Source organism: Acomys minous (assembly GCF_964271855.1).
Source record: "Acomys minous genome assembly, chromosome: 6".
Lineage (NCBI taxonomy): Eukaryota > Metazoa > Chordata > Mammalia > Rodentia > Muridae > Acomys > Acomys minous.
The window spans coordinates 23139454-23152335 of record NC_140487.1 but is presented as its reverse complement, the minus strand read 5'-3'; the positions used below and the strand labels follow the sequence as shown (position 1 = coordinate 23152335).

Below are 12882 nucleotides of genomic sequence, written 5' to 3'. Positions count from 1 at the left end.
TACGTGAGAGTTTTACTGTTAGGCACACTTCGGTCTTTCCCACAGAGGGACCCACAGGCCTTTTACAAGGGTGATGTACACTGACGGAAAGGAAACAATCCGACTTTCTGGGGACTGTTGGATACTGACTCAGAATTGACACTAGTTCCAGGAAGACCCCCAAGAAACATTGTGGCCCTCCAGTTAAAGTAGCGGCTGGTGGCGGCCAGGTGATTAATGGAATGAATGATTAATGGCTGAAGTCTGACTCACAATAGGTCTAGTGAGTCCCTGAACTCATCCAGTGATCATTTCCCCAGTCCCAGAATGTGCAATTGGGAGGGACAGCCTTAGAAAGCGACATAATTCTCACATTGGTTCCCTGACCTGTGGTTGGAAAAACTAAATGGAAGCCTTTAGAGTTGCCCCTGTGAAGGAAAACAGTGAACCAAAAACAGTGTCACATCCCTGGAGGAATTTCTGAAATTAGTGCCACTGTCAAGGACTGGAAAGACGCAGGATGGTGGTCCCCACCACATTGTCCTTTAACTCTCCTCTGTGGCCAGTGCAGAAGACAGATGGATTGTGGGGATTGTTAGTCAACTATCAAAAGCTCAATCAGGTAGTGACTCCTACTGCAGCTGCTATACCAGATAATCTGCTCCTTACTTGAGCAGATTAACACATCTCCTAGTACATGGTATGCAGCTATTGACCTATCAAATGCCTTTTTCTTGGTACCCATCCATAAGGACCGTCAGAAACAATTTGATTTTAGTTGAAAGGTCCAGCACTGTACCTTTACAGTTTCACCTCCAGGCTATATTAACTTTCCAGCTCTGCATCATAACTTAGAAGGGATCTTGATCATCTGTTTCTTCCACAAACTTATCACATTGGTGCCCTATATTGAGGCCATTACGATGATTGGACCAAGTGAGCAGGCGATAGCAGCCACTTTGAACTCACTGGTAGCACATCAGAGGATGGGAAATAAATCCAACCAAAATTCAAGGGCCTTCTGCCTCAGTGAAATTCTTAAGGGTCCAGTGGTGTGGGGCCCGCAGAGACCGTTCCTTCTTAGGTTGCACCTGGCCCCTCCCACCACCAAGAAAAGCAGTGTTTAGTGGGCCTATTTGGACTCTGAAGGCAGAATATCCCTCGTGTGTGTGTGTGTGTGTGTGTGTGTGTGTGTGTGTGTGTGTGTGTGTGTGTGACTCCTGCCCATATGCCAAGTGACGCAGAAAGCTGCTAGCTTTATGTGGGGCCTGGGGCAGGAGAAGGCTCTTCAACAGGTCCAATTGCTGTGCAGGCTGCTCTACTGCAGGAAACCATGGAATTGGCCTGGCCTCACTGCCTTGAAAAGCGTGCATCATAGATTTTTCAGGTTAGAGTCCCTGGCTCCTGGGACACACTGTGCCTTTCAGTTCCTGAGAGACCAACACACTCCCTCAGGCAATGGAGCACTCGCCCTGCTCTGTGTTTCTCTGTATGTCCCTTTAGAAACCAAGGAAGCATGGAAGCTTGACTGGACAGCTAGTCTTAAACATTAATCTCGTGGACCCTGTAATATCTTGCAAACGTCATTGCATCCTGGCAACTGCAAGTGTTTTGATCTTAGCAATTGCCACTATATTCTGTTTTGGATAAGGGTATAAAAATGATCACAGCCTACTCTTGCTGTGCACTCTCCATCCTGAGCTGAGATGTAATTCCTTGACCAGCCATATCACGTAACGTGGCCCAGTAAGTAAGTGTGGGCAATTATACTCTACCACTTGGACCATATGGTCCAAAAAACCTGATGATGCCCTAGGTGCCACTGACAGCTAAGAGATCCTGGCTGGGCCTTTGGCAAGCCCCTATTGCTGAACTGTAGAAGAGGCTTTTAGGATTTGGGAGCATCACCTAAAGACTACTATTTTCCCTTTGAAGAGCAGTTCTTAGCCTGCTGCTATTGGGCCTTAGTGGAAACCGAACATTTGATAGTTAGACACTAAGTTACCATGCTACGTGAGCTGTCTGTGATGAGCTGGGTGTTATCTGACCCACCACTTCATCCCCACCATCCCGAAGCAGCCAACCTGATAGGTCACATGATCTTGAGAGGACACAGTTACAGCACCAATTAGATGGCAGTAGCCTGAAGAATGGTGTATACTTTGATTCAGCATCCGATATGTGATACGTTTTGTCCCGTAGCCAGGATCCACAGGTCCAGGAAACGAGGCATGGAAAGGGGGATGGGTAGTGACATCCCTGTCACCCCTAGTGACCCACTAGGAAGGGTTTTGCTTCTTGTTCCTGTGACCTGAAATTCTGCTGCCTTTTAGAGTGGGGAGCACTCCTGCCCGGAGACACAGCAAACATCTCACTGAACTGGAAGCTCCGACTTCCCCCTAGCCACACTGGGCGTCTGATGCCCTTAAGCCAACAGGCTAAGAGTAGCAGGGCTAGGAGGGGCGATGGCTGCAGGTTACTGTGGGGAAATTGGATTCCTTCTCTACACTGAGGTAACAAAGGTTATGTCTGGGGTGCAAGGTGTCCTTTGGGGTGTCTCTTGGTCCTACCATGTCCTCTGATTTGGCAGGATGCCAAAGGGCACAGGCCCTCAGGAATGAAGGTATGGTCCCTCCTCCAGCAAAAGAGACCCGACTTGCTGAAATGCTTGCTGAGGGTGAAGAAAATACTCAGTGAGTAGCGCGGAGGAGGGAGGTTATAAATCCCAGCTAAGGCCACGTGACCAGCTGCAGACACGAGGGCTATAACTGACAGGCATCTTTCTGTCATATTTTGTTACGATTGTGTTTGTACAGATATTTGTGATTTTTTTTTATCATATGATGTAACATCAATTGAGAGAATATCAATGGCCAGGCAGTAGTGGCACACATCTTTAATCCCAGCATTTGGGAGGCAGAGGCAGGTGAATATCTGTGAGTTCAAGGCCAGCCTGGTCTACAAAGCAAGGTCCAGGACTGCCAAGGCTACACAGAGAAACCGTATCTCAGAAAAAACTGTGTGTGTGTGTATGTGTGTGTGTGTGTGTGTGTGTGTGTGTGTGTGTGTGTAAGAGAGAGAGGTGGAGGGAGGGGGAAGGAGGGAGAGAATCAATGGTTACACTTTTAAATTATTGTTATATTACCTGCTTTGGGGTTTTGCCTGTGTCTGAGGGTGCCAGATGCCCTGGAATTGGAGTTACAGACAGATATGAGCTGCCATGTGGGTGCTGGGAATTGAACCCAGGTCCTCTGGAAGAGCTGTCAATGCTCTTAACCACTGAGCCATCTCTCCAGCCCCAGTAATTAAGTTTTGAGATAACAAATGAAGGCATCCATTCTAAAATGTATGTTTGTGGTTGTGGTTGTATCATGTTAGGCATAATTATGACCTGGTTAAATATATAATGCTTTTGCAATTACTCAAGGATAGTTGTATTATGTTAGTTGGAATCACAACCTGGCTATTGTTTCCATTTGGAAATTAAGTATGACATATGGAGATATGGTTGTGTGTCAAGCCCACAGGGGGTGGACTTTTGACAACTATTCTTGGTTGTGAACTTAACTTTCTCTAGAATTTGCTAAAGCTCAGCTGGCTGAGCACACTTGTGAGAGATTTTTTTTTTTCTGAATTAGATCATTTGAAGTGAGAAGAGCCACTTTTAATCTGGACCTCTTGAAGTGGGAAGCTATACCTTTAACCCAAATCTTTTGGGGTGGGGTGATCCACCTTTAATCTGGGCCACACCTTCAGCTAGCAGCCTATGTAAAGGCCCTGGAAGAAGGAAGCTGTCCCTCTTTGCCAGCTTGATCTTACTGGTAAGTCCATCTTTCCTTGGCAAAAATTACAGCCAACTTCTTCAGGATTCTGATATATTCTGAAAACCAGATGAGACATCCAGACATGTGGAATGAAAAACTACTGGATTCTTGGGCCTTCAGTTTGTGGACATCTATTATTGGACGAGCTTAGATAGATAGATAGATAGATAGATAGATAGATAGATAGATAGATAGATAGATAGACAGACAGACAGAATAGAGATTGGATTCACATTAATATAGCACCATGACTTAACCATACACAGAAACTTTACATATATGTTTTATCACAATTAAAAAAGACGTTTAAAATATTATAAGGCTTCCAAGTAGGCCAGTTGGCTCAGACACTCAGCGATGGTCCCTGAGTCACGCACAGAGGTACAGGTTGATTGGTGGCATGCAGGTGCCACTCTGTCCTGGGTCTCTCACCTCCCGACCTGATAGAAAACATTCTATCCAATCTGGCTATGGAAAGTGGGAGAAAGAATGAATTTTTGGGTTTGTTCTCCTGTTTAAGAAAAAACGCCACGTGCCAAAATATCCCCACAGAGTGTCCAAATGAAGAGAAAGGTACATATTTGGGGTTTTCTACAACCAGCTTTATTTATGCACAGGTGATGTTTACAGCTTTAAATTATACCCAGAAAACTTCAGCAAAGCAATGGGAACCTTCTAAATGTTTGTCAGTATGTGATTAGGGTGCTCATTTTCTGAATTTCTAGGCATCTGAAATTTTCCATATGAAAAAGAAAGTTTTGCCATGTGACAAGGGAAATAAAAATATAACAGCAACAGCTACCGTCTACTGAATTCTTAGCTTCTTTTGACATAGACAGACACAGACAGACAGACGACAGACAGACAACTACTGAAAGGACCTCTGAGTGGCCACCGCTGCATGCCGGGGCCTGACAACACTCCACAGGCGTCCCACCTTTTCTCTTCTGAAACTCAGCCAGCCTTGGCCATCAGCTATCGTCCAAGAAGATCCAAAATGAAAACGAAAATGTTGATGATGTCCACGTAGATGTTCAGAGCAGCAAATATGTACTCTTCAGGGTCTACCTCATAATGGTAGCGCCCCCCAACCATCATCTGCACGTCCATCACCAGGTACTGAAGAGAAGGAACAACTGTCTATACAGATTGCATGTATGTACCAAGTAAGTGCCCAAAGTGCTCTGAGGAAAGTTAGTTTATCGTTTAGAAAAATGTAGCGGGTTGAGGGTATAGCTGAGTTGGTAGGGCACTCACATGAAGCCCAGTACCACACAAATGACCTGGTAGTTCGTGCCTACAGTTCTAGCACTCCGGAGGTAGAGGCAGGAAGGTCAGACGTTCAAGGTCATCATCAACTACATAAGTTAGAGGTTAGCCTAGACTACATGAAACTCTATCTCAAAAGTGGGGGGAATGGAGGGGAGAAAGGGGCAGAAATGAAGACAGGAAGAAGGGAAAAGATGTAGGAGGTCGGCTGCGGCTCAGTCACTGATGAAGGCATCCGAGTTTGCACTCTGTGACAGAAAGGACCTCATCCTCCTTAAGCCCACAATACCAAGCCTGTAAACATCTTCTGCTTTTCAAATCCAAAAGCCTTTGTGCCTTTTGCCAATGATGTGGACCAGATGGACAAGGTGGGCATGTCACTACAAGGTGTCCTGTATCCATGGCTTCCCTCATGCCCTTGCTGGAGCAAACCAAAGATGCTTCCCAGTCTCAGAGAACTCGGGTGATAACAAGCCTTGCCATCCCTAGGCCTGAGACAGAAAGTGGGTAAGAGGGTGCTCCTGAATGGTTAGATGATCCCCTCATGGCACATTTTGGATCAGCTGCAATAGGCAAAACTACCAAGTCCTAAATAACGACATGAAAAGTCAGAGCCCTCTCTCCCCCTCACGCCTGGTGCAAGGTGGAGACCTGGAAAAGAGGGCAACTGGCTGAGCCTCCTGGCTGCAGGCTAGACTCAGAGTTCATTGCCAGTCCCACCAGACACACCAGCACTGGCAGGACATACACACATTGGAGCTTTAAATATATATATATATATATATATATATATATATATATATATATATATATATATATATATGAACTGTGCTTATATATGTGTGCATATATATATGTAAATGAACTGTGCCTAAAGGAAACCCAAGGCAGACCTGCATAGGCTGAGCTCCCAGGAGAAAAGGGAGGCAAATGGCACAAGTCAGCTCCTAGATAACAGAAGAGGTGAGAAAACCAACACACACACACACACACACACACACACACACACACACACAATTTCATGCATGGTTTCTTCACGGTTCTCACACAATGACACAGAGAGTGACGGGGAGGAAGAGGCTGTGGGTCTTCTGGTGATACTACTTGGGCCTGGTTAGCTTTTCAATGTCTCAATATGGTCAAAAGTTTTTACAATAATTTTTTTCCTTGCCAGGCATGTGGCACACGCCCTTAATCTCAGCACTCAGGCAGAAGCAGGCAGACCTGTGAGCTTGAGGCCAACCCGGTTTGCATAGCAAGTTTCAGGCCAGCCAGTGCTACATAGTGAGACCTTGTCTTTACTTTTTTTCCCTTGACGTCTGAGAAGCCTCAGTGGGTACCAGGACTTGCTGCCAAAGCACAAGGGCATAAAATCAAATCCCCAGAACCATGTTAAAACAGCAACAACAACAAGAATAACAAAAAACAGCAGCAACAACAACAACAAAGCCAAGCCTGGCCACAGTGTACCTGTGAGCCCAGAGATGTCAAGCGTAGGTCTAAGTTCAGTGAGAGAGCCTGGGAGAGGGATGGAGCGGGGCACGTGGTGTCCTCCTCTGCCTCCATGCATGCACACCAGCACACACACTTTTCTTTAATAGCTCCAAGGAACTTTCAACCCCTGACCAGTCTAGCTCAGTAAGGGAAGCCTTGCTTGACATGTAAAAGGCCCTAGGTTTCATCCACAGCACTACACACAACTTTTTTTTAATGCTGTAAGAAATGTTGATAAAAACCACAAGGCAGAAAAACACACAGGCCTTATTAAGAATGAATCTGACCCATTTCTACTAATGCCCAGAGGCCATTATTGTCAAGCAAAATATTTCATACTGGGTGGCTACCTCCGTGTAGGAGGTCATGGTGTGAGGCGTAAAGAAACTCCAGCAGGCTCCTAGGTGCTGCTATGGGTGTTTACGTCCAAGCAATGGGGAGAAGGAGTTTTCACCTTTCCTTTTGCAGTTCACTGGGTTGTTTGAATTTCAAAATACCCACATGTGTTACTTTTAAACCCCCTAAGATAACTGCAAAGATGAGACAGCAAGGAATGGGCCTAAATAGAAAGCCAGGGTCCCAGAGCATCAGTGGCAGCCTCTGCCAGCCCTCTCTGCAGTGCCTGCTATAGGGAGATGAGAGCCTGCCCGGAGCAAATGAAGCCTCTCCTGTGACAAAAAGCCCTGAGGCTTCCTCACTCCCCCTTCTCTTCTCAAACATTAACTCTTTCCTTGTTTCTGTTATTACACTTGGTGTCTGTGCTGCTGGGCAAGCAGTCTCCCCCTGAGCTTCCGTGCCAGCTTTCCTGGGTTGGAAAGGCCACCAGCTGTGCCGAGTGAGTTGTCGTTGGAGTGTTTCTAGGGAAACGGCTGGCTCTGCTGCCCAGCACAGGGCCTGGGAGGGCATATATACACCACGGTCTTCAGCTCAGAGGAAAACCAGGACTTACCATGGAGAAGAGCAGTGTTCCAAGCGCCGAGTACGTCAGATGCAACCACTACACAGAGAGAAAGACACGGAATGATGGCCGTGCTCACACGAGGCACTATCCTCAGATAAGGACCCATTATGAAGACCGTCAAGCCTGTGGGCATAGGCGCCTTCGTGAACCTTTCGCCAGTGTCCACCACTTAACTCCAGGAAGCTCTCAGCGGGCATGCTGACCTTCATAGTTACCAAGGGAGTGCCTCTGACTCCCTGGGCCAGGGCAAGGACCATGTGTTACTCGTGGGTACATCTGCTCAACCCTTCTGGAGAGTCTGCCTTCCTCAGCAGGCGGCATGAGTGGTTCTGGAAACAGGGATCTCAGGCTCTCTAGCTGAGATGAGGAGAGAGCTCAGAAACCACCCTGCAAGCAGTGGACCAGCTGACGGGGTGGGGAGCTCTGGCGAGACCCGTCACAGATGTGCCAGTCTGTCAACAGGCAGTTCTTGGCTTTTACTGTACAAGTAGAGGTGGCTAGTCACCCCAGCCCCAGACATAAAGGTGGGACTGCTGGTGCTAGTACGCTAGCTTTTTCTCAGACCCATGAAATTCCCAGGACCTCTGCCCAAGCCAGTCTGATTGGGATTTTGCCTGGCCAGAAAGTATGGGACATATCTGAACACCCAGGGCGTGGCTCACACGGGACGAGAATAAAATAACACACAAGACCTGAGAAACATACAGCACAAAGTCTCAAGGAGGAGAAAATGGTCCCAGCAGGATGGGCAGGGCTCCGTGGAAGAGGTTCTTGGTGAAGAGAGGGGACAATAAATCTCTGCACCATCGGGGAGCACAGTGGTTTTAGCCAGCAACAGGAGGACATGTGGGATGCTTGGAGTCCAGAGGACGCAAACTTGCCTATGTCCTGTGCATGGAGTTAGGACAACAGTCTTCTGCTGACCTGTGGGGAAGACTGCGGCTCGGGCATGCTTGTGAGAGGTGACTGAGATTTGGGGAGAGATCTGTCTTGTAGAGACACTGTCCCCGTGCGTGAGGGACCCTGCAAACACCTAGAGCAGCTGTGGACAGCCTCAGTCTTTGAATACACATCTTTGTGCCGGGTGAGGTGGTGAACACCTGCAATCCTAGCATCTGGGAGGCAGAAGAAGGGTGGTCTGTATGAGTTCAAAGCCAGCCTGGTCTATATAGTGAGCTACATGCCAGCCAGGGCTGCACAGTGTGACCATCGCAAAAAACAAAGTAGGAAGGGAAGCAACAAAAGCAAAAAATAGCAGGTACATCTTTGTGATGTCTTAGAGTTTGTCTGTAAAATATAGATACCACCTCCCTGGCTGTAACAGCACACTTATTCACCTAACCAAATGGACCCAGACAGAACTCCCGGTCACATGTCTAAAGATCCTATAGAAAGTCCATCTGTGGCCATATAAATGCTTCCAAACTGTAGTCATACAGTTCCAGGTCCCAGGCAGGGACTCTGTCCATATATAGCACTCATGGACACCACAGGGCACGTGATATGTAGCTTTCTCCATTTCTGCTCCAGAGACAGGCTGTGCACAAACCAATGGAGGTAGGGACACTGCCTAAAAATCACACAGATCCACCCTCCATGCCACCTCTACCCCTCACTCCCTGAGGACCCTGAGTGAATTAAAGTCCTCTGCACCTATTTGTCCATCTATAAGATTGACATGAAATATTGTTCAGGAGTTCTGTAAGGGTTGAATGTAATGTCTCAGTGAAAAGCATACCTACGTCCGATACTAAAGAGTGAGCTGGGTGGACACTGAGCCGGCTTCTGTGGGCTGTGCAGGAGAAGACACTGTCCACAGCTGAGCAGAGGGTTCCCTCAAGACCCTCTTGGGGAAGGACAACTACTGCCTCAGATAGATCAGTGTTCACACACTGGATTCCTGTCTGTGCTACTCCTCCACTGACTCCCGTGTGTGCGATTGAGAGGGACACAAATGCACATTCAGACCACAGGACAGGAGTGTAGTGTACCCCACTCAGCTGCTGGACTGTACAATCCACTGCCGTTTGTCTTTGATTTCAAAGACATTTTTTCTGAAAACTGGGCATGTAGCTTTAGAGTGCCTGCTGACATGCTCAAGGCCTTGGCTTCAATCCCCATCGCCACAATAAGTTATAATGAAGCCCTTACATGCTTAGCCCTGACACCATGTCTGCTTCTTGGGGGACCCTGTGCTGACCTGGCCAGAACTTCCCTCATTTTGAATACTTCTTGGAAGTTCCAAAATGACAGTCACTTACATATGATTGCACCACAAGTGCGATGATCCCGTAGATCAGTAATACACAGGCAAAAACGAACAGCACTCCATTTAGCAAGGTGAAATCCCACTGGCAAGACAGAAACAGGGCATGTGACTCCATTGTCTCAGATGTTTAGAGATGCACTTCCTACCCCATGCACAATCTGTCCTGGCCATTTCTTAGGATGAAAATGCCTCAGCCCCAAGGGCTGAAAATTGCCACATAAACAATATAACTGTCACTGTCACTTGGCTTTGCTTCAGGGAGGAGGAGGATGCGGTGGAAAACAATGGAAGCCAAGGGTTGATGATTTTCTTTTTTCTTTTCCCTTTTTGTTTTTTGTTTTGCTTTGTTTTGTTTTTTGTTTTGTTTTGTTTTCCAAGACAGGGTCTCTCTGTGTAGCCTTGACTGTCCTGGACTCGCTTTGTAGACCGTGCTGGCCTTGAACTCCCAGCGATCCACCTGCTTCTGCCTCCCTGAGTGCTGGGATTAAAGGTGTGCTCCACCACACGTGACTGTCAATGTTTTTTGTTTTTGTTTTTTGATTTTTGATTTTTAGTTTTTTTGAGACAGGGTTTCTCTGAGTTATCTTGGCTGCCCTGGACTCACTTTGTAGACCAGGCTAGCCTCAAATGCACAGCAATCCAACTGCCTCTGCCTTCCAAGTGCTGGGATTAAAGGCATGTGGCACCACACCTGGCTCTCGACGATTTTCTTAAACTGGGTGATGAGTACATGAGAATTCATGGTATTTATTCTGTTTTTATATTTATAAGAATTTCTTCAAAGCCAGATGTGGTGGCAGACACCTGTAATCTCAGTACTCAAGAGGTGGAGGCAGGAGGATCAGAAGTTTAAGGCCAAGTTTACAGGACAAGTTCAAGGCCAATCTAAGATACTCAAATCTCTGATGAAAGAAAGAGAAGAGAGGGGGAAGAAGGGAAGGAGAGAGGAAAGATTGGTTTCATTTAATAAAAAAGAGAAATTGTGTAGGGTATAAATTTGTATGCATAATAATAACTATTCATATTTAAAGAACTCATACATAGACAATATTAGGAAAATTAAGCAAGTTATTTCATTATGTTAATTGTGTCTCTTTTTCAAATATGTATACACATATTTTTATAAAACAATCTAATTTTTCAAAATTATTCTTAATGATTATCTTATAATTTTGGCATGTCTTAATGTGATTAATGTGTGGTTTTGCCTTTAAGGATTACTGACCCAGGTGTTTTGTTTTCTGTGTTTCCTAAAGGGGCTGAATTTTTTTTTCAAATAATGAAAACATGCAAGATATTTTCTTGCCTTTCCCTTCTGCCCTCAGCACACACAGGACTAATTCTCTTCACGTTCCTCTTAGACCTGCAGCCCCTTCAGCCCCACTGAGGATTCAAGAAGGATGCCTGGCAGCTCTGGCCAAACTCAGTCCCCGAGTCACATCGGGTCCAGACTTTTGGCTTCAGAGACCAAACAGAGCCCACTCAGAAAGCACAGCTAGCAGGAGACTATCACTCCAGAACAAATGGCGAATGCGTCTCTGCTACCAGCCCCTCTTCTCCTAGCACTAAAACTCCCAGAAGGCATGCAGGCCATCAGACTCCTAGCCTCCACCTTACAGGAAAGGCCACGCAGAATCCAAGAGGCTGAGCATCTGGAATCTACAGGCCAAAGGAGTGGATAACGGAATCTGATTATATTTAAACCATGTGAGCATTCTGTTTAGTTTCCCCTCTATGGGACAGTTTGGGGCTCATGAAAAAACTCAGGCTCAGTGTATAAGTACATTTCCTCTGGAGCCCTTGGGAGCCTTGTGGAGGGAGAGAATTGTGTAAATGTCTATCACATAACTCCATCAGAAAAAAACAAACAGTTTAGTTGGATGCAAGTTCAGCTGCCTTTCCGAGTCATTAATGCAAACACATCTGGAATCACATTTAAGGTGCTTTTCAGCAGAATGTTTTGTTCCCTGCACTCAGATCTTTACCCGTGAGAGAGGCCTTTTGGGGAAATATTCTGACCTTTAGAAAACATTAAACAGCTCTGAGAATATGCCTGCATCAGCAGCCCTCCCCACTCACTGGAGGGAGGCGTGTCTGTTTCCACCGAGGCTGGCTTCTAAGGACCATCCTTGAGATGATGACAAACACTGATCTGATTCTAAGTTAAACTAAAGCTCTGCTTTGGGGCACATGGAAGGGATACCTCTGTGTGTGTGTGTGTGTGTGTGTGTGTGTGTGTGTGTGTGTGTGTATGTGTGTGTGTATGTGTGTGTGTGTGTGTGTATGTGTGTGTGTGTATGTGTGTGTGTGTGTGTGTGTGTGTGTGTGTGTGTGTGTGTGTGTGTGTGTGTGTAGGCCACAGGTCCACTTCAGGTGCTATTCCTTATGTTTTGAAGATCTCCACTGGGACCTGGAGCTCAAAAATTAGCCTAGGGTGCCTGGCCAGAGGCTCCAGGGATCCTGTCTCTAGCATGCTGGAGCTGTGGTTACAAACCCACGCCACCATACCCGGAGCTTTACATGGATGCTGGGAATCAAACTCAGGCCCTCATGTTTACTTACCAACTAATCCCACCCCCCACCCTCCAGGTCCCTAAACCACTACTTGTGATACCACGTGACTAAATGTGTTAGCCGATCCCTCTACCTCTACTTTTCCATCAACAAAAGCTAAAATCCTGCTCGTATATAATGCTGTCCTTAGGAGGTGTACCAAACAATAGAGAAAATACTCCTCTTTCTTATTAAACTGACTAAAACGAGCCCATCATTCACTGGGGCAAAGTGTCCATAAATGAAAGACAGGGCCACTGCAAGGAGCCCACTAAATCCCGGAAGCGCCTTAGGGCTGGAGAGACTGCGGCATCACAGCTGGGGTGTGACTCTGTGGCTGAGTACTTGCCTGGCATTCACAAGGCCCCTGGGTAGATCCCACCAAAATGACAGAGCAGGCAGGAATTACAGCAGGGGTAAGTCGCGCTTCTGGGCCCTAATAACTGTGAGAGTCTGAATTTTAAGCTGCACATTTGAACCAGGCCCCAGCAGAGAACGCGGGGCGTACTTAGCAGTATAGCTGGAGATGGGTT

At 46.6% G+C, this 12882-nt stretch overlaps 1 protein-coding gene across 2 annotated transcripts in view; it reads right to left on the bottom strand.

The window, feature by feature from the left end:
* Positions 1 to 4390: 4390 nt before the first annotated feature.
* LOC311600065 (protein lifeguard 2-like) overlaps positions 4391 to 12882 on the bottom strand; it is a 29167-nt gene continuing 20675 nt past the window's right edge. For both annotated transcript variants that reach the window (XM_084786321.1, XM_084786322.1), the window contains exons 9-11: positions 9789 to 9878; positions 7516 to 7563; positions 4391 to 4922 (exon numbers count right to left, since the gene is read on the bottom strand). In XM_084786321.1, the coding sequence (XP_084642447.1) occupies positions 4779 to 4922; positions 7516 to 7563; positions 9789 to 9878 (282 nt within the window). In that variant the 3' untranslated portion in view covers positions 4391 to 4778. The remainder of the gene's footprint in view (positions 4923 to 7515; positions 7564 to 9788; positions 9879 to 12882) is intronic.